Below are 22,580 nucleotides of genomic sequence, written 5' to 3'. Positions count from 1 at the left end.
TATGCAAATAACGAATATGATCATTTTATTAGTTTTATTTATTTATATGGTTTGTTTAATGATCCTGCTGTACTGTGATGCCCAATGGTTTAACTTGTATAATAGTAAAAATAAGACATGTGCATGGATTGACAAATTAGGTTATTTAAATGTCCTGCATCTTACAAATTCTGCCAGTAGTATGCAAATTTATAAGCACAGCTGTATACGTGCATGTGTATATAATTGTCTATATTGGTTTTAGTTTTCTTCCAATTATGTGTAAAGATAATTTTTTGTATATTTATCTACACAGCTGGGCCTTGAAGTGTCTCCATCCACAATGTTTGCAGTGGCCAGCATCTTGGAGGGCTGTGCTTACATTAATGGGTCCCCCCAGAATACCTTTGTTCCTGGAGCTTTAGAACTGGCAACAAGACATTCTGTGTTCATCGGCGGGGATGATTTTAAATCTGGACAGACCAAGATTAAGTCCGTCTTAGTGGATTTTCTTGTCAGTGCTGGCTTAAAGGTACCCCTGAATTACCAATTTTTCATTTTCTATTATATGTTTATTATAAAACATTTTATAAAAATGGAAACCATAAAATGTGTTTTCTCATTTTTAAAATAGGTTTACAGTAAACCCCCCTCCGTTGCGGGGGTTACGTTCTGGACCCAGCCGCGAAAAGTGAAAATCCGCAAAATAGAAATACCCTATTAAAATGCATTGTAGGCATGTTTTTTTTACTGTCACTGTACGTGTAAAAGCATTTTAAGGTCTTTAAACACACTTTAAAAACAATAGAAACTCATTTGAACACATAAAAGATACTGAGAGACATAGCAAGAGCTATGGAAAACACAAAAATATTTAATTTTTAATGATTTATATAGTAAAATAACATTACAAAAAAAAACGCAATATACCGGGACCGCAAAAACTGAACCGCGATGGAGCGGGGGTTTACTGTATACCAAGTAAAAAGTATTGAAAACGTCACAGTTTTTCTAGGTAAATATATTTCTAAGTGCCGGTTCACATTTCTGCGATGACAAAGATCGCATGTTATTCGGAGCGCACTGCTCCTAAAATTACATTAAATCTCTGTGCGGTGCAAATTCAGCCATACAGTTTGTATGGCTGAATTCGCACTGCAATCGCACTAAAACTCGCACAGGACCCTTTTTTTTTGGTCCGCAGCAGAATTGGATCGCATGGTGGTTCACACTAGTGTGATCCGATTCTGTGCAAACTCGCTGCGATATGTGATCTGATCTGGGGATTTCGTTAACTTTTAATTGACACCCCCAGCGTATCGCATATGGCAGTGTGAGCTGCCAAGGGTGCGGAAGGGGATGCGGGAACACGCTGTATATTCGCAGCGTTCTGGCATCGCAGAAATGTGAACTGGGACTAAAGGTGCTAATGGCATTACATTTTCACCACATGCAGGTAACAACCCATGCAATCGATACATACAAAGAAATCAAAACAAATAAGTTCAGAATTTAAGTTATGTCTAATAAAATGGAATGACACAGGGAAAAAGTGTTGAACACACTAACTGAAATTTCTTTTAATACTTTTTTCAAAATCCTTTGTTGCTAATGACCCCTTTTAGATGCCACCTGTATTGAGAAACTATTCGCATGCATCCTGCTCAGGTTGGATTTTAGCCCATTCTTCCACACAAACCATCTTCAAATCTTCAAGGTTTCGTGGGCCTCTTTTATGAACTCTGATCTTTAGTTCTTTCCATAGATTTTCTATTGGATTCAAGTCAGGTGATTGGCTGGGTTATTCTAGTGGCTTTATTTTCTTTCTTTGAAACCAATTGAGTTTCCTTGGCTTTGTGTTTTGGGATTATTGTATTGCTGAAATGTCATCATCCTGGTAGATGGCAGCAGATTTTTATCAAGAATGTCTTGGTACATTTTTCTATTCATCCTTCCTTCAATAACATGAAGTTCCCCAGTACCGTATGCTGAAAAACAGCCCCACACCATGATGTTTCCACCTCTAAACTTCACTGTTATGGTGTTATTGGGGTGATGTGCAGTGCCATTTGACCTCCAAACATGGTGTGTATTATAACATCCAAAGAGTTCAATTTTGGTCTCATCTGACCAGACTATATTCTCCCAGTATTTCACAGGCTTGTCTAAAGTTGTGCAGCAAACTTTAAACGAGCTTCCTCATGCTTTTTCTTCTGTAATGGAGTCTTGCGTGATTAGCGTGCATACGGACCATGGCGTTTGAGTGCATTACTGTAGTTATTGTTTTCTTTGAAACCATTGTACCTGCTAATTCCAGGTTTTTCTGAAGTGCTCCAAAAGGGGTCCTTGGCTCTTGGACAACTCTTCTCATTCTTTTCACTCCTCACTGTCAGAAATCTTGCGAGGAGCATCTGGTTGTGGCCGATTTATGGTGAAATGATGTTCTTTCCACTTATGGATTATGGCCCCAACAGTGCTTACTAGAACATTCAGAAGTTTAGAAATCCTTCTGTAACCAATGCCATCAGTATGTTATGCAACAATAAGGTTGTGAAAGTCTTGAGAGAGCTCTTTTCTTTTACTCATCATGAGATTTTCTTGTGTGACACCTTAGTAATCAGACACCCTTTTTATAGGCCATCAGTTGAGACTGAACCAGCTGATATTAATTTGCACTGACAAGGGGCAAGATTGCTTTTTAATTACTGATAGATTTTAGCTGGTGTCTTTGTTTTTCATGCCTTTTTGCACCTCCCTTTCTTTGCATGTTCAATACTTTTTCCCTGTCTCATTCCATTTTATTACACATAACTTTATTTCTGAACTTATTTGTTTTGGTTTCTTTGTCTATTTGAATTGCAAGGGTTGTTACTGATGTGGTGAAAATGTCATGCCAATAGCACCTTTAGGAATGTATTTACCTAGAAAAATGGTAACGTGTTCAATACTTATTTTACTCGCTTTATATGCAAGTAGGTAATTTGTAAAATAGTTGGGAAAAAAAATACTTATTAAGATGTAACTAATGTTTCTCAGTAATTGAATTTCTCCTTTTCATTCATTCCTAGACGGTTTCTATAGTGAGCTATAATCACCTAGGTAATAATGATGGGAAGAACCTCTCCGCTCCTCAGCAATTTCGCTCCAAGGAGATTTCCAAGAGCAATGTGGTGGATGACATGGTTCAGTCTAACCCTATTCTTTATGGACAGAATGAGAAACCTGACCACTGTGTGAGTAAAGTTGTAGAACTAATAGGAGTCTCTTTCATCATCTTGAAATATTATTTAAAGCAGACTATACACTGTCCCAGATAGTTTGAGGGACAAAAAGAGAAATGGATAGTGAAAGAAATTAACAGGGAAATGTATAGCCATTAAATAATTGTGCTCCTGCACTAATATTTTAAACATGGTGGTTGCCTGCCTCTATGTTGACCCTTATGCTTCAGTATTTTGTCACTGATTCAGAACAAGTTTGCGATCAACAAAGTTGAAACGTCCTTCTCTGCATACATGTTCTGTGTTAGTGACTTGACGTAAGAGGATCAGCAGGTCAGTCAAGCAACATCAGCAACAATTGCTGACTCGGTTTCTTAAAGTAGAGGTTTACTTTTACCCGCCTAATGACCGGAAGGATTTACACCCTTAATGACCAGGCCATTTTTTGCCATACGGCACTGCGTTATTTTAATTGGCAATTGCGTGGTCGTGTGACGCTGTACCCAAATAAAATTGATGTAATTTTTTCCCACAATTAGAGCTTTCTTTTGGTGGCATTTTGATCACCTCTTTGATTTTTTTTTTTGATTTTTTTTTTTTGCGCTATAAATAAAAATAGAGCGACAATTCTGAAAAAAAACAAACAATATTTCTCTTTTGTTTGTCGGACACAGCTCCTGATCTTCAAAACAATTGGGTTATACTGCCCCCTACAGGAGTAGGACACATCTGAATTGCTGATTCCCACAATGTTAAAGGCTTTGAAATCTGTCTTCTGCAAGATCTATATGAAAGTCATACTTAGTTTGGCCAAGACTATAGGATTTTTGTACATGGTGTCTCTCGTTCCTCTCCCTGTGTGGTCATCAGTGACTCAGTGGGATCTGAATTTGGTTCTCTTCATTAAAACAATACAGAACAGTGTGCTTGAAGCTTGAAGAAGTTTCACTGTTTTTTTTTTGTTGTCCTGGTTCACTCTGATATGTGTATTAATGTTTCTTGGGGTTTTTGGCATCAGGCTACTTTTTCCCAGATTTTCAAGAATGCCTACTGTTCTGCTTACTTGTTCTTCAAGTTTTACCAGTTCAATGTTCATGATGTTCAAGTCTCATCTAATGCCAGCTTTATGTTTAAGGTCTTTCAGGCAACCCTGAGCTTTATGTAGTCCCCAGTTCTATTCTTTTCTTGCGAGCATGTTGGTGTTTTGTTGCTCCTGTCTCCTGCTCAGTTAGACTGTGTCTGCATGTCCTAATGGTCTCTTAAATCATGTGTTACATAGTCACAGTTTGCTTGAAAAAAACATCCATCCAGTTTAACCAATAGAAGTGGAAAAAAATGATACAATCTTATATCCACAATCGTTTCAGATGAAGGAAAAAGGAAAAGCATAATCCAATTTGCTCCAGCAGGGTAAAATATTCCTTCCTGATCCCTCAAAGAGACAATCTGATATTCCCTGAATCAACTGTGTCTCTTGTTGAACTTTAAGAAATTGATTTTTATGGTAACTATATTAATTTGTGCCATAACTGTACATTTTCAGGTGGTTATTAAATACGTCCCATATGTGGGAGACAGCAAAAGAGCGATGGACGAGTACTCATCAGAAATAATGATGGGGGGAACTAACACCATTGTTATTCACAATACTTGTGAGGTAAGGCTGCAGGCATACCATTGTGTTGTATTTTATTTGCTTCATGATGAGAACACCTGAGAAAAGGCATTCACATTTGTGTCTTTAATGGTAGCTGTTTTGGGATATCTGATCAAGTTGTGAAAATCTCAATCTGCCTAGTGTCCCAAATTTTCTCTGTTGCCATACTAAATGTACTCAACCAAGCTAAACATCTAAATCAAGACCGTATATACTTTCCTCTCCTGTCACCCACACCACCATACACTGCTCTGTTTAATACAAATGTTCCCCCAGAATCTGCAGGGGGGCAAAGCATTCAGTAGTTGTAATCTTTGGGGTCCTCGTGCAGCTTCGGCTATTTTTTCCTGCTGACTTCCTTATGACAGCTGTCTCTTCTAGCGAAGTGGAGCCTGTGACGGGAAAGTGAAAGAGCAGCTGCAGACTGAGCATCTCAAAATCGACTCTATCTCCTTCTGTCCGTATACTTTATTGCAGCATTGACTCCTTCTGTGGCCCCTATTCTAGGCATAGTTCTACTGTAAGAGGATTTCAAAAGGCTGACCAATAAATAAAATTTTAGGTACAGTACTTACACCAGTCGCACATGAAAATACATTTAACAATGTTCATGAATACAGAATTGAATCAATTTTGTTTTTGTATTTTTTCTTTTTTAAATCTGCCTGATGTTGGCTAAATCATAAGCCAGTTATTGTCTTTATCACAGGGAAACATGTCAATGGCTGAAAAATATATATGTAGAAAGTTGACGTTTATAATTACTATTTTATATAGGTAAATGTCAATTCAAAAAGATGTCCATTTATAAAAGCTGCTCCATGCAATATCTTTAGTCTTTCTCACCCAGTTTTGATAATGGTGAAAATAATTTAGCAAAATGTATTGGGTAAATATATTGCATTTTTTTTGGCCAGAACTCCAGTGAGCAAAACAATGCTAAGCCTAGCCTCTGTCCACATTCAGTCACTGTTAAGCCAATTTTTATTGTTTTATATTTAAAATGTATAGTTCTCTCTTGCTCATTGACGGACACAGTTCCTGTCATTCTTGAACATTGGGTTATACTGTCCCCTACAGGAGTAGGACGCTAGGCAGAAAAAACTTCTGGCTACACCCATGGGCAGTTCCAGGGGGTATACTTCCTCTTTGTGCTATAGTCACTAAGTTTTGTTACAAGAAGTGTCAGGAGAATTTTAACTCCACAGAGGGGTGGGTGCTGTGTCCGTCAGTCACCCAGTTTTTTCTGCCTAGTCAGGAGTAAGGACCTAGTTCCTTGCTGGGAGCTTTGGTCCTGGCAACATTTTTTAGAAAGCACATTTTTTTTCCTCCTGGATTTTTCCTGTGCTACTATCAAATGCCAGACTGGGCAATGGGCTGGATAATCAAGATGCAGTGGTCACCCCAGTCTGGCCAGCAAGCGTGCGCAGGCCTCATCTCTGCGCTAGGTCAGCCGCGACATAGCCCCACTGGACAGGGGCTGGCCCTGCAAGTTAAACATCTCGCAAGGTCGCATATGATCCTGGCCACGACATGATTTGCAGCATTCCTCCTGGTCGACAGCCCCACTCCCCAATTTCGATGGAGAGTAGGATCTGTCTGGAGCGGTGTCCACCTGGTTCCTGGTATGGTGAGAACCTGTCCCCCCTCTACCCATGGTGGATTTTAGGGTGGACGTGGGTCCCCCCTTGGGAAGGTTGGACCCCTGGGTTCCCCTCCTTCCGGCAGGCACCCCCTTCCCTCGTCAAGTCCTTCATCCTGACCCCCCCCCCCTCACCTTGTCAAGTCCCTCATCTTGCCCCCCTCTCCCCCTCCACATACGCTGGGGATGTATTTTTTTGGCCACTTTCCTGGGGTGGGGGCAGGGAGCTACTGGTGATGGGGGCCAGGGGGGTGCACGCCGGCAACTGGACGATCGGGGGGTTGTACCTGGTGGGGGCTCCTGCCAGGGCCCCCCATCCTGCCTGGATCTGTCCTGAGGCCTGGTCTCCCCTTTCTGAGTCCCTGTATTCCTCATGGTGCCGCGCAGGGCCGCCATTTTGTTGTAGCCTGTGTGTTTCTATACACGGCAGGCCATGTTTGTGTAGTCCCGTGGCTATTTTCTTGGTTTGCCATTGCAAATAGTGGCGGCCATGACAGTGAAGCCCCGTGGGTGGCAATTTTTGCGGTGGGAGCCCCTCGTTATACCCTGGTGCTGACTCCTGGATCATTTCGCTTCCTGCTCGCAGGTGCCTGTGTCGGTGGGTGGTGAGTCTGGTGGAGTCCTCTCCCTCTCTGCTGATGATCGATTGGCGAAAGGATGGTGCTGCCAGCGCGGTGGGGGTTGTCTCTTAGCAATGTGTTACACCTTTTTGTGGGATTCCCCTGGTGACTTGTGGAGTCTTTGGCGCACGTTTCTCCACCTGATCCCTTCTCTGAGGCTGCGGGGCTCTTCGGGTCCCAACCATCCATCCATCCATGCACTGACAGCGTTCCTGGAGTCCCTTGTGTCCCGGGTGGAGGCGGCTTGTGGGTGAAGGGCTAGAAAAAACTACCCCCTGTCTTCCCCTGCCTCATCGGTTTCATTAGGATCCTGAATTTGATTTGGCTGTCATGGTTGTGGGTCACCGTGCTGGGTCTGTGACCACGCACCTGGAATCCTCTGATAGTGAGGATGATTCCTCCACGTCTGCGACCGCACACGAAAAGGCGCTGGTAAATGCCCTGATTTTATCTGTGCGTGAGACCCTGAAGATGGAGGACGCAGCTGACACTGAGACGGAGGTCCAGGGGTTGCAGCTTATCTGTGATGCATCCTTGGATGCGGCTCCCCTGATGGCTCGCCTCTCTGTTTTAGCGGTTGTCATTCAGCGTGTCTTTTGGCTCAAATGCTCGTCTGCGGACCAGACTTAAAAAAGCTTGGCTGATCTTGCCTTTCAAGGAGATCGTCTGTTTGGAGCTACGCTGAATGACATCATAAAAGGTCTCAGACTGGGAAAGAGTACCCTTCTTCCCCAGGCTACTAAGGGCAAGGAACCTTTTTATAGACGTGGACCTTCTTTCTTGGCTCATAGGAAGTTTTTTTGTCCCTCATGGTCGACTGACAAGGGCTCGTAGCCTTTGAGGGCCTCCTCTAGCGGATCCAAACGAACCTGGTCTGCCAAGCCAAGAACGAGCTTCTCCAGACCCACGGACAAGGCCCCTTCAGCATGAAGGTGCGCCCTCACCCATATCGGGGGTGGGGAGATGTTTTCGCTGGTTTTTGGACACGTGGACCTCCCTGGTGCAAGACAGGTGGGTCCACAAAGTCATTCGTTCCAGCTACAAGATCAAATTTTGCTCTTGTCCCCTGGCAAGGTTTTTTTCTTCCAACCTGCACCTGTCCACAGACCGGTTACAGGGTCTGTTTGGGGCAGTACAAGACCTGTACCTTCAAGAGGTGATTGTCCAGGTTCCGACTTTGGAACGTTTTCAGGGTTTTTACTCAAACCTGTTCACAGTCCCCAGGTAGCAAGGCAAAGTGTGTCCAATTCTGGACCTCAAGGGGCCAAACTGCTTTGTGAGGGTACAGAAGTTCAGAATGGAGTCAATTCAAACAGTGGAGGCATCCCTGTGTCGGGGGGATTTCCTCGCCTCTATCAATATCAAGGGTGCCTACCTTCACATTCCAATATGTGCCAGTCACCAGCGTTTTCTCTGCTGTGCTGTGGGAGAGGAGCATTATCAGTTTGTGGCGTTACCCTTTGGTCTCGCCTCCGCTCCTCGGGTCTCGCCTCCGCTCCTCGGGTCTTCACAAAAGTGTTGGCTCCGGTGCTAGCCTTGCTATGCCAACAGGGGGCCGAGGAACTGGGCTACTTGGACGATCTTTCTGTGAGTGGTCTCCCTCTGGAGAACTTGGAGAGAACTTGGAGATCACAATACGAACTCTGCGGGAGTTCAGCTGGATTCTGAATTTTCAGAAGTCTGCCCTGGTTTCGTCCACAAATCTGGACTATTTGGGCCTGACTCTGGACTCCGCCATAGCCAGAGTGCTCCTTCCTCTGGACAAACTCCATAAATTGCAGGCTACAATCGCCTCCTGCTGTCCCAACAGATGGTCACTACTCCGGACTTGCATGCGGGTGCTGGGCCTGATGGTATCTACCTTCGAGGTGGTTTAATTTGCACAGTTGCATACAAGGTCCCTGCAAAGGGAAATTCTGACCAAATGGGAGAAGACTCCGCAGTCTCTGGACAATCCGATCTGGCTGAGTCGGGGAACAAAGGAGTCCCTAATATGGTGGCTTCACTCTCTGGCGCTACGGCTGGGAGAATCCTTCCTCCCCTTGTATTGGACAGTGATCATCACGGATGCCAGCCGGTCTGGGTGTCCACGGCAAGAATTCTGAAGAGTCCAGACTGCCGATCAAGGCCCTGGAATCATTAGACAGATTGGCTTCAGGGATGCCCAGTGCGCATTCATTCGGGACAATGCTATGGCTGTGGCTATTTCAATCGCCAAGAGGGCACAGGAAGTGCCCTGGCAGCTCTGGAGGTAGCCGGCATTCTAACTCAACTGTGCACTCCACTGTGCACATTCCCGGGGTGGACAATTGGCAGGCAAATTACCTCAGTCGGCAGGCGTTGGACCAAGGGGAGTGGTCTCGTCATCCGGAGGGGTTTCATCAGCTGTGTTTCCGGTGGGGCACCCCTGAGGTGGATCTGTTGGCATCTCAACTCAACAGAAAGGTGCAGAGGGTTGTGGCTTGGTCAAGGGATCCTCTGGCAGATGCCACAGACAAGCTGATGGCCATGTGGGGGGTCAGAATTGTCTGATCTACGCCTTTCCTCCTCTCAAGCTTCTGCACAGACTTCTACGCAGGATTGAGGCATAAGGGATTCCAGTCATCCTAGTGGCTCCGGACTGGCCTCGCGGGGCCTAGTGCGGCTGGTCGCCGATGTTCTTTAGAAGCTCCCTCTTAGGGAGGATTTGCTGTCCCAAGGACCGATCTTCGATCCTGCTTTACAGTCACTGGCATTGACAGCTTGGCTTTTGAACACCAGGTACTAAAGTATAGAGTATTGTCTGTCGGTGATTCCTACGTTGTTAAAAGCTAGGAAATCTATTTCTAGGAAGATCCACCATCCTACATGGAAGACGTAAATTGCGTGGTGTGGGTCTCTTGGGGTTCATTATAGCTCCTTCTTGGTGGCTAGGATCTTCGCCTTCCTTCAACGGGGGTTGAACAAAATTTGGCCTTGAGTACCATTAAGGGCCAGGTTTCGGCCTTGGTGGTCTTTTTCTTTTTTACCTTTGGCCACACACTCCTTGGTGCGTACTTTTCTTCAGGGTGTCCCACATTTGGTTCCTCCAGTGCGGGCTCCGTTGCAGCCTTGGGATCTTAATGTGGTGCTTTCAGCTCTACAGAAGCCTCCCTTTTAAAATATTCGGGAGATTCCCCTGCTTACGTTGTCCCTGAAGGTTGCCTTTTTGGTGGCTATCACTTCTGCACACAGGGTGTCAGAACTGGCGGCGTTGTCCTGTCGTTCACCTTTTATTTGGTGATTTACAAGGTTAAGGTGATGCTTCGCCCCTGTCCGTCATTCCTTCCTAAGGTGGTCTCTGACTTTCATTTGAATGAAGACATTGTGTTGCCTTCTCTGTGTCCCAGGCCTAAATTTGCGAAGGAATTCGCCTTGAATGCCTTGGATGTGGTTTGGGCAATTAGGGTGAACCTGGCAGCTACAGAGTCTTTCTTTCAGGAAGTCAGACTCTCTATTTATGCTCATGGATGGACCTCACAAAGGTTTGTCCGCTTCCTCTGTGACCATTTCCAGATGGATCAGACAGACGGTGGTTCAGGCCTACTCCATCAGGGGTCAGGTTCCTCCTTTCCCTGTCAAGGCGCAATCTACTAGGGCGTTTAGTGCCTCCTGGGCCTTCATCAAGTGTCAGTGACACAGGTATGCAAGGCAGCCACCTGGTCTTTGGTGCCCACTTTTACAAAGTATTATAAAGTGTATGTGTTGGTATCTGCGGATGCTTACTTTGGCTTCAAGGTTTTGCAGGCTGCTATTTAAGAGGACCTGATGCTCTTTGAGGGTGTATTGTTTGTTTTTGTTTTTTTTTCCTTCATTTTTTTTTTTTTCAGGTGGGCTCCAGTTGATTTTGGTTGAGCCCCTTTCGCCTGATTGGCTACTGTTTTGCCTTGGGAATTTTTTGCTGTTTTCCCCACCCCTAATGTTTGACACTGCTTTGGGATTTCCCAATGGTCAAGAATGACAGAAGCTGTGTCCGTCAATGAAGGAAAGAGAAAATGGGATTTATGACTTACCGTAAAATCCATTTCTCTGATGTTCATTGACTGACACAGCACGCAATCCTCTGTGGAGTTATAATTCTCCTGAGACTGCTTGTAACAAAATTTAGTGACTATAGCAGAGAGAGGGAGTACACCCCCTGGGACTGCCCATGGGTGTAGCCAGAAGTTTTTTTCTGCCTAGTATCCTAGTCCTGTAGGGGGCAGTATAACTCAATGGTCAAGAATGACAGGAGCTGTGTCCGTCAATGAACATCAGAGAAATTTATTTTGCAATAAGTCAAAATCCCATTTCATGTGACTGTAAAGTTGTGATAATGCAAATGCCTCAATCCTCTTCTGGTATTTTGTAGATGTGCTTGGCTTTTCTTGGTTATCAAGACTGGCACCTGCCATAGGACCACAAGCTGCTGCTAGAATAAAGTTTTCATTCATGGTTGGTGGTTGTTACTGGGCAGGTTTGAAATATCACTCTGCCTCTAGTAACAGCTACAAGCAGGATTTGTATAGTCATAATGTTTCCCCTGACACTGTGTAATGCTGGCCGTTGTGCTTGAATTCTCATGACTGGCATCACCAGTGAAAAATGATTGCTTCATAGGCACAAATATATACTCTGCTACCCTCCTCCTCAGTTTCTTATTTTATTTGTTTTCTTTTTAGCACAGTAAATTTCCATGTCAATCTTGCAGTGGGGATTGGGAAAGGTTATCATTTAAAAGTCAATATTGCTGAACTTTGTAAAAATTGACATAATATAATTTACATTTTTAGGTTGAGCAAGGGTCAGCAGTTCATCAAGGTACTATAGCATATTAAGATACTTTAAAGAGAAAAAGGGGTTAAAAAAGAAAAACTGCAGGTATAAATGCAGGCACTTCAACATTTGGCCAGTTCCCAGGCCATTGTTATTGGCACAAATATTTTGTTGCACTCAAGCACTTTAGAGAAGCCTGGGTTACTGGGTCACTATAAAAAAATTGCCTTTATGGCTATCACGGTGCATTAGAAATGAATCTTAAAAAAGAGAAGCAACAATAAAATAAAGAACCAATACATTATATATCCATCAAAACTGTTTGCTTTAATGCTTGTGCCATATAGCACAGCTGTGCAAAAGGTGACAAGTGCAAATATATAAGAATATATAAAAAATCAAGTCCATAATAATGAAAACAATAGGGCAGGTCTAATTTCAAACAAATATGTGCTGTGCAGCCCACAAAACTCGCCTCCACCATCATGAGCCATAAGCTGCTTCCCAGATAGTGTGACCCCCTTCGTTTTAGGAGGTCAAGACTTGTTTCATCAATTTATTTGGAAAATGTTAATAAACCCCACTGATATGCTCTTCCGCTTCTCAAAAGGATTCGACAGCAACCATGTTAATCGGTGGCCATAATCAAAAAAAAGGAGCTCCACTTAGCATAATACAGTAACAGCTGATGGACCTTATTTGTCGTAAAGTAATACTCCCAAAACAAAAGGATAAAACAAATATTGAAATGAGAAGCAGCCACATTGCTCAGCGTATGTGCACGGTGACTTCAGATCGCAAGCTCCATCAAACGCATTTCGTCAAAGTATTTTAATAAAATAAAGAAACCCTCAATACATCACATCATGTAATGACATGGAATCTGTAAAAAACAAGAGAATTATAATCAGTCAACCAGCATTTTAATTACATTGTGTGAATCCCCGCTAAAAAGTTTGATGGCTGTATTTGTTTGCATTATGATACACAGGAATGTTGTGGCTGATTTAGATTTAAAATGTTTTGTGCTTCTTAGTGAAATATTATTTTTTTCTTTCTCAGGACTCTCTGCTTGCTAGTCCACTTATCCTAGATTTGGTGATTCTAACTGAGCTCTGCCAGAGAATAACTTTCTGCACTGAGCAAGACCAAGACTTCCAGACGTTCCACAGTGTCCTGTCAATTCTCAGCTTCCTCTGTAAAGCTCCACTTGTGCCAGAAGGAACACCAGTAGTAAATGCCCTCTTCAGACAGAGATGCTGCATTGAGAACATTCTTAGGTATCACTTGTTTGTCTAGTAGATGTGCATCAGCCATGAAATAATTAGAATTCATAGAATATATTCGCAGTATTAATTTTCCATGGTTTTAAAACAAGTGATGATTAGAGCTGGGTAAAGTCTCATTTAACAAACTTATTTAATGTGAACTTTTATATAGCTTGTATTAATGCATGTATTATGTCTTTTTTTTTTTTGCAGGGCTTGCTTGGGCCTGTACCCACAAAATAATATGTTGCTGGAATACAAGATGCAGAGAAGTTTTCTGAGTCTCAAAAGAACAAGCAAAGTTTTAAATCCTTGTCCAATTTCCAGTAAGAAGGGAACGGTCCAGGCGAATGGCTTCCATCAAAGCATTACTAAAGGGCACTGTAATGGACTGAAACAAACGGTCATCAGCAGTGACACTGAGATAGAAAATTAATGTGTCCTCAACTATAACTTATGCATTTTTTAAAATCAAGTCAATGTAGATGTTTGAAGTTCACACTACAACTCTTGCACTGAGATCTATTACTTGACCCTCTTATTTGAGTGTTATGACGGTTCATTAACCTAGTACTGTAGTTCTTTTACTGCTGCCCTGTTATACATTTGTTGTAGTTTGAAAGGATTTAATAGAACTGATAACTGTTCTTGTAGAATTCCCCCTTACAAAATATAACATTACAGTACTTGAAGGTTAGTTTTCCTGTTTAAGTATGTGTCTTAATAACTTCATAGAATGCAGTATTTTAAAAAGGGCTATAACCAGTATAATCCAGCCAGCAGCTGTGTCTTTTGGAAAAGTAGAAATAAGCACATAATGAATTTACTGGCACAATGGTTGTGTCTAGGTCTCCTACTACTGCCAGCTCGCATAAACTAGGGCTGCACTTTACCAATATTCCCCCCCAGTCTTCAAATAAACTGAGTTACTAAAATATCTCAGTTCTTGCATGGTCATGGCTTTGAAAGCAATGAGATGGCGAGGACACGTTGAGTACTGTTCTCTAGTTCACCATCACTAGTTTCTCTTTTGATCTGCACTTGTAACCAGTTAGATATTTGAAGGATTACAATGTTCCTCCTGTACCTTTTTTTTAAACCTAGTTGTGCTCTCATGATTTGTACTGTGGAGATCTTTTGTTCTCTGTTCACAACCTAAGGATTGACTTACATGGTGGTATGATGGGTAAATGCCTTACATTAAACCATATTTTGATCTCAAACCTGATGCAATTTGTTTACGAATTGGTTGATGTTTTGTGTCAGTATATCTGCAATTAAGACAGCCTTCCTTTTCTCCTTCTAAACTAAGATGTTCGCAATCATGGTCTTGCACAGTGCGAAAAAAAAAAAGCAATTATTTGATGGTTGGCAGTGCTCATTCTCGTTTCAACATTTAGCTGTGTATGGCAATCCATCCCTACATACTCACTCATTGTTATTTTTCAAAGGAATACTTTCAATTTTTAAAGATACGCCAGTACTTTAAGTACACTTTTCATGTGAGAATTGTGCAAGTTGCTATTGTTGACCTTTCCCTTTGAGAATGTTGGTTGTCATGCTTGTACTTTTTGTAGTATTTTTTTTATATATAATTGCACAACTGTGTAGTATGAGATCTACTTAAACAATCAAGTTTAATCCATTCATTTTATATGGCTGTAGGTATCAAATCATATGTTGGACAATCCTTTTTAAAACATGACTTGTTATATCCCTCAATGTTCTACTGTAATGAGTAGTTGACATGACAGTGAATTAGATCAGCTGTACTTGGCCATGCACACTGAAATTTTTAAATGCTCTTTTAGATGTAAAGAAGTAAAGTAGCTATACTTGCCATATTCCTTACTAAATGGTCCCCTGAAAATGCCCCTCTTAACTGCCCAACTGGTACAGTTTTTGCTTTTGAATTAATTTTTTTTGTTATAAAAATGTGTAAAAAAAAAAAATCTTTCTTCATAAAATTAGTCCAAAATGTATTCTGCTACATTTCTTTGGTAAAAATAATTTAAAATCAGTATACTTAAGTATAAAGAGTACACCGCTCACATTTTTGTAAATATTTTATTATATCTTTTCATGTGACAACACTGAAGAAATGACACTTTGCTACAATATAAAGTAGTAAGTGTACAGCTTGTATACCCGGGTAAATTTGTTGTCCCCTCAAAATAACTCAACACACAGCCATCATTGTCTAAACAGCTGGCAACAAATTGGGCTCAAATAGACATTTTCCCTCCCTGGTGTCATGTGACTCATTAGTGTTACAATGTCTCAGGTGTGAATGGGGAGCAGGGGTGTTAATTTTGGTGGTATTGCTCTCGCTCTCTCATTCTGGTTACTGGAACTTCAACATGGCACCTTTTGGCAAAGAACTCTCTGAAGATCTGAAAAAAAAAGAATTGTTGCTCTACATAAAGATGGCCTAGGCTATAAGATTGCCAAGACCCTGAAACTGAGTTACACCCTGGTGGACAAGACCATACAGCCATAAGTATACAGGACAGGTTCCACTCAGAAGAGGCCTCGCCATGGTCAACCAAAAAAGTTGAGTGCACGTGCTTGGCGTCATATCCAGAGGTTGTCTTTGGAAAATCGACATATGAGTGCTGCCAGCATTGTTGAAGGGGTGGGGGGGTCAGCCTGTTAGTACTCAGACAATATGCCGCACACTGCATCAAACAGGTCTGCATGGCTGTCGTCCCAGAAGAAAGCCTCTTCTAAAGATGATGCACAAGAAAGCCAACAAACAGTTTGCTGAAGACAAGCAGACTAAGGACATGGATTACTGGAACCATGTCCTGTGGTCTGATGAGGCCAAGATAAACTTATTTGGTTCAGATGGTGTCAAGCATGTGTGGTGGCAACCAGGTGAGGAGTACAAAGACAAGTGTGTCTTGCCTACAGTCAAGCATAGTGGTGGGAGTGTCATGGTCTGGGGCTGCATGAGTGCTGCCGACACTGGGGAGCTACAGTTCATTGAGGGAAAAATGAATGCCAACATGTACTGTGACATCAAAAAAAAAGGGGGGGGGGGGGATAACTGCGCTAACTCCACTAAAATAAGCAGCAACTTAAATTGCGACAAACAATTAAACACGATACATATTAATAAGTTGCTCTAAATTGAATAATATTGTAACGAAAAAATATTAATCAAATGTGAAATATAGTGATGGTATAACCATACACTAAATGGTGTGAAACCACAGATGCAGTGTCCAAATATAATGTCCAAATGTTCATGGAATTGATCTGGAATCTGCACAAATCCAAAGATGAAATTATATAGCCACTAGGTGTGCAATCTCCTTACCGAATGCAGGTAAAAGATTCGCCCAAATATCAAAGAGGCAATTCCAATCCAGCGGCCTCAAAATGACTCCTTAGACTTGTATGATGTCTCAGTGATTATATGTCAAGTGGCAGACAATGATAGCACCGCTTAAGTACACTGTCGATGGGACTCGCGCCCCCTGTGACCTCCCAGGGCAGATCCAGCCGCCATCTTAGATAAGGTAAAAGCTAGCGATAATGCCCTTACTCATTGTTTGAGCAATGTCACTGCAAAACCGGCTTACTAAAAAACCAAATACATATAGATAGACTAATGTATCATATCAAAGTTGGAAATCGGCAAATCCGGATATAGAAAAAAAATCTCGAAAGCCAAAATAAATGGTTAATCCAACAAGCTCAACTATAGCGCCACCTACTGGTACTATTAAATACCTGCTAGATGTCAAACTATGGAGATCTGTCAGGTAAATTGGTCCTTGGTCACATGAGGCATAGTCCCTTTTCATATAACACTAAAATTACACATGTGCCAATAAATATCTTATGTATACACAATGAATAAATAAGTAACCTAAAAACATCACAGCATTAAAGGTTAAAATATAGTTAAATTGTGAATTAATTAAAATCAAATTACAGTACCAATTTGTATTGTAATACAGTATTATCCCTATATAGGAGAAGAGGAAAAGAAAAAAGGGAAAGGGAGGTTAAGGGAAAACAAGGAGGAGACCAAATAATCCAAACGCATATGAACCCCCACCCATCCAGACGGTAATGAACCCCCACCCATAGGGAATTTTATTGGTTCACATTCCCTTAGGCTGTATCAATAAATGCATTGACATCAATGTCAACGTTAAGTCCATAAGGGGTGTATGTTCTAACTCTATGGATCCAAGACATCTCCATTCTAGAAATGCTTCGTACCAAAGGCTCAACCCTCCAGTGAGGGGAAAATGTATCTATCCCCAAAAACATCATATTCCTAGGATCCTTTTTGTGTGTAGTCAGAAAGTGCTTTGATACTGAGTGTTTTTCAAAGCCTTTCCGTATGTTCGCAATATGTTCGTTCAGGCGAACATTCAGAGGGCGTTTAGTCCTCCCAATGTATTGTAACCCGCACGGACACTGGAGCAAATAAACAACTCCAGTGCTCGTGCAGGAAATAAAGGGACTAATTTTAAAAGTCTTGCCATTACTTGTTGAAATAAATTCCTTGGTGTTTCTTTGTCTAATACAATTCAAACGGCACACTTGGCATCTATTGCACCTAAAATAACCTTTTAGTTGTTCCAAAAAAGTAGGTGATCTTGTGGGGGACTCAATTACATTTGGAGCAACCAAGTCATGTAGATTTGGGGTTCCCTTAAAAATAATCCGAGGTCTCTCTGCCGTGACTTTTTTCAAAACAGGGTCATTGTGTAAAATGTGCCATGACGCTGGATTATCTTCTTAAATCCCATATGTTGATTAGAGAAAGTGGTGATAAAGGAGGGACAGATGGTGTTGTCAACACCTACCTCACGATTCCGGGGTATCAACAAACTAGACCTGTCCATCCCTCTCACCAACTCCAAAGACTCACTGAGAGAGTCTGGGCCTGTATCAAAAAGTCACTGTGATCTGAGCAATTACGCCGTAAGCACATATATTGCCCCTTAGGAACAGCCTTCAACCAGGAATCATGATGGCAACTGTCAACTGGTATATAGAAGTTCCTATCAGTGGCTTTGAAGTGCATCATAGTGACAAACTTGTTGTTTTTAATGGTAATAGACAAATCCAGAAAAGTGATCTTGGTTTGGCTCATTTCGTAATTTAGATGGATGCCCCTAGTGTTAACATTAAGGGATTCCAGGGATTCCAGAAAGGAGATCAAATCCAATTCACCGCCATCCCAAAGGAGGAGGATGTCATCTATATATCTGGCCCACAACACCAGCTGGGGTCTGTTGTGGCCATAGATGACATCCTCCTCCCACTCAGCCATGAATAATTTGGCCAGGGATGGGGCATATTTAGCGCCCATTGCGACACCCGTATCCTGTCTATAAAAAAATCCTCCAAACCAAAAATAATTATGTTTGGTCCCAAACTCTAATAATTCCACGATAAATTAAATTTGCATAGAGGGTAGGTCCGAATCTCTGTTCAGGAACATATTAACTGCACCCAAGCCCAACTCATGGGGAATAATCGTGTATAACGAAGACACGTCTGCCGTCACCATCCACATGTCACTAGTGGGGGTAAAGTTGGATAGTAAGTTGATCACTTGTCGAGTATCCCGAACGTAGGATGGCATCCTTTGAACAAGGGGCTGCAAATAAAAATCAATATACTTCCCCACCCGGGACGTCACAGAGTCTATGCCACTGACTATGGGACGCCCCGGGGGGAAGTCAAGCTCTTATGAATTTTGGGCAGATAGTATATAATGGGAGTACGTGGACACTTTGGTATAAGAAAGGACTTCTCTTTTTTATTCAAAATATTGTGTTGATATCCCTTATTGATAATGGTCTCCAATTCGCGTTTATATTGACATTTGGGGTCCTTCGGGAGAACAGAATAGGTAGAGCTGTCACCAAGAATGCGATGCATCTGTTGCAGATAGTCGCACCTGTCAAGGATGACAATGGCCCCACCCTTATCCGCAGGCCTAATTATTAATTCCTTGTTGTTGCAAAGGGAGTCCAAACCTTCCTGTAAATCCCTATTAAGCTTACATTTATGAACCTTCATAGATTCAATGTCTCTGAGAACGACGTCCCTAAAGATTTTAATAGAAGGGGCCAGGGAACCAGGGGGGTTAAATAAAGAGGCATTTGAAAGCCCAGAGTGTTGATAGTTAGAGGACACAATGCGGTTTTCTTTGACAGGGTTACTTGCAATGTATCGCTTAATGTTCACTTTCCTGATGAATTTGTGAACATCCATATACGTTTCGAATTTATTTAGGGTTCTGGGGGGGGGGGGCAAATTTAAGACCCTTATCTAAAACCCGTTTCTCAGACTCAGTCAGGGTCACTTTAATTAAATTAAAGATACCAACTCCTGCTACATTCTTACTTTTTTTTTAGTTGGATCCTTCTCCCTCCTCTAGTGCCTCGTTTTGTTCTGCCAGCCTCTTGGTGCCTTGATTTACCCTGGGAAAACCCCAACCTGGGTATCCCTGGCCTAGTTGTTGAGTGCTCAAGGAAGAAAGAGCCCCTGTATCAATAACTCTCCGTTGCTGTAACGGTTGAGGATTGATAGGCTCCTCATCATCAGGGCATTCGTTATCTCTCAAGGGAAAAAAATTTTTTATGTTGGTATATTGTACTGTTGACCAACTTGACATTGCTCACTAGTATATGGGCCTTCGTCAAAAGCAACACATTCATCCGAGCCATAACTGGGATTGATCCATGGCTGGTTCTGTCTGTATTGTGGTGGCCCCTGCCTCCATTGAGGAGTCTGGTCATATCTGGATACCATTTGTTGACCAGAGGGATGGGGTCTCCATTGAGTGCCAAAATTGCAATATGGACCCTGTTTATAGTCATTAGGGCCCCACCATTGTGGTTCCATCCATGGGGCATCACGTGATCCTGTGTCATTACCATTCCAATGATTGGACTGGTTATAGGCAAAATATGGTCCATTAGGCCTATTCTGGGGTCTTCCTTTGGTAGGATTTTGTCCTCTAAACGGTGACTTATGAGATGTGCGTCATTTGGTTTTTGGAGTTTTTGATATAATGGGACCCTTGTGTGAAGTATTATTACCAAGGGCCTGGGAGGAGGCCGATGTGCCAGGATGAGTAGCATCCATTGGCGCATCGGTCTCCTCATTGGTTACAGAAAGCAGTTTCTTTTGCCACTCAAATACACTGCTATTCTGATAATCAAGAAGGTCCCTATTATATTTTTTTTCTCTTTTTGTTTTTTTGCTCTTTCTCCTCTTTCTCAAGAGTTTTAAGAAGGCTCATAGAAGCGGTCTTATAATCCTCGCTATCCATGAATGGAGAGAGTTTATCTTTGATGGACTTAAGCTCCTCATCCAGTCTGGATATTTTAGCTTTTTTCCTCCCCATCAAGAATTTGAGAAAGGAAAGGCCTGCCTCATTAAAATATATATGCCATTCCTCCAATTCCACTTCCCCCGTTTTGGGGCACACCTCCCAACAGAGGCTTCTAGGGACCATACTGTGCTTCAGGTACGTCTCAGGAAAAGCAATGTCCCACTGAGTGTGAATCTCAGAGACCATCAGATTCTTGAGACGTAAAACAAGGCCTCCCACGTCATCATCCTTGGTAGAAAAAACCTCAAAAACTCCCTCGGTGTTAACCACTTTGGCAGCACGATATGCAAAAATGTCTATAATGGACATATTGGTTGAGTAAGCAGCAATTATAAGTAGTCAAAGTAGGTATCAAAAAAAGGAGGGGGATAACTGCGCTAACTCCTCTAAAATAAGCAGCAACTTAAATTGCGACAAACAACTAAACACGATACATATAAATAAGTTGCGCTAAATTGAATAATATTATAACGAAAAAATATTAATCAAATGTGAAATATAGTGATGGTATAACCATACACTAAATGGTGTGAAACCACAGATGCAGTGTCCAAATATAATGTCCAAATGTTCATGGAATTGATCTGGAATCTGCACAAATCCAAAGATGAAATTATATAGCCACTAGGTGTGCAATCTCCTTACCAAATGCAGGTAAAAGATTCGCCCAAATATCAGAGGCAATTCCAATCCAGCGGCCTCAAAGTGATTCCTCAGACTTGTATGATGTCTCAGTGATTATATGTCAAGTGCCAGACAATGATAGCAAATGAGCCAGTACCAATCTCATGGTGGTGTCTTCAAAATATACCAGGATGACAACCAGATAGTAGGTTTATGTGAAAAAAGCAAAGCGCTCCATAGTGTAAAAACCAACAATTTAATGATAAAAATATAGAGAACAACTTACAAACAAGGAAATTGGAAAGCATGGGTTTGAATGAGCCGCCGGCCGGTCGGCTCTTCCGCCCGTCCTCAGACTCGATATCGTGACGTCAGCACGCCGCGACCGACGTACGTTTCGTCAGATATGACGTTCTCAAGGTACGGGCGGCATGAGGGTGAGCCTTTGGTACGAAGCATTTCTAGAATGGAGATGTCTTGGATCCATAGAGTTAGAACATACACCCCTTATGGACTTAACGTTGACATTGATGTCAATGCATTTATTGATACAGCCTAAGGGAATGTGAACCAATAAAATTCCCTATGGGTGGGGGTTCATTACCGTCTGGATGGGTGGGGGTTCATATGCGTTTGGATTATTTGGTCTCCTCCTTGTTTTCCCTTACCCTCCCTTTCCCTTTTTTTCTTTTCCTCTTCTCCTATATAGGGATAATACTGTATTACAATACAAATTGGTACTGTAATTTGATTTTAATTAATTCACAATTTAACTATATTTTAACCTTTAATGCTGTGATGTTTTTAGGTTACTTATTTATTCATTGTGTATACATAAGATATTTATTGGCACATGTGTAATTTTAGTGTTATATGAAAAGGGACTATGCCTCATGTGACCAAGGACCAATTTACCTGACAGATCTCCATAGTTTGACATCTAGCAGGTATTTAATAGTACCAGTAGGTGGCGCTATAGTTGAGCTTGTTGGATTAACCATTTATTTTGGCTTTCGAGATTTTTTTTCTATATCCGGATTTGCCGATTTCCAACTTTGATATGATACATTAGTCTATCTATATGTATTTGGTTTCTTAGTAAGCCGGTTTTGCAGTGACATTGCTCAAACAATGAGTAAGGGCATTATCGCTAGCTTTTACCTGATCTAAGATGGCGGCTGGATCTGCCCTGGGAGGTCACATGGGGCGCGAGTCCCATCGACAGTGTACTTAAGCGGTGTCGTCAGCACGCAACCCGTACCTTGAGCATGTCATATCTAACGAAACGTACGTCGGTCGCAGCGTGCTGACGTCACCATATCGAGTCTGAGGACGGGCGGAAGAGCCGACCGGCCGGCGGCTCATTCAAACCCACGCTTTCCAATTTCCTTATTTGTAAGTTGCTCTCTATATTTTTATCA

The 22,580-nt window shown here is 42.1% G+C and overlaps 1 protein-coding gene across 1 annotated transcript in view; it reads left to right on the top strand.

The window, feature by feature from the left end:
- Positions 1-13,982, top strand: part of ISYNA1 (inositol-3-phosphate synthase 1) — an 80,789-nt gene extending 66,807 nt beyond the window's left edge. The window contains exons 7-11 of the mRNA XM_082263789.1: positions 296-511; positions 3,048-3,212; positions 4,744-4,857; positions 12,955-13,172; positions 13,374-13,982. Coding sequence (XP_082119915.1) covers positions 296-511; positions 3,048-3,212; positions 4,744-4,857; positions 12,955-13,172; positions 13,374-13,596 — 936 coding nt within the window. The 3' untranslated portion in view covers positions 13,597-13,982. The remainder of the gene's footprint in view (positions 1-295; positions 512-3,047; positions 3,213-4,743; positions 4,858-12,954; positions 13,173-13,373) is intronic.
- The last annotated feature ends 8,598 nt before the right edge of the window (positions 13,983-22,580 follow it).

This window comes from Pelophylax lessonae (assembly GCF_965119305.1).
Source record: "Pelophylax lessonae genome assembly, chromosome: 1".
NCBI classification, from domain to species: domain Eukaryota; kingdom Metazoa; phylum Chordata; class Amphibia; order Anura; family Ranidae; genus Pelophylax; species Pelophylax lessonae.
Note: the sequence above shows the minus strand (reverse complement) of the source record. Positions and strands in the feature narration are given on the sequence as shown.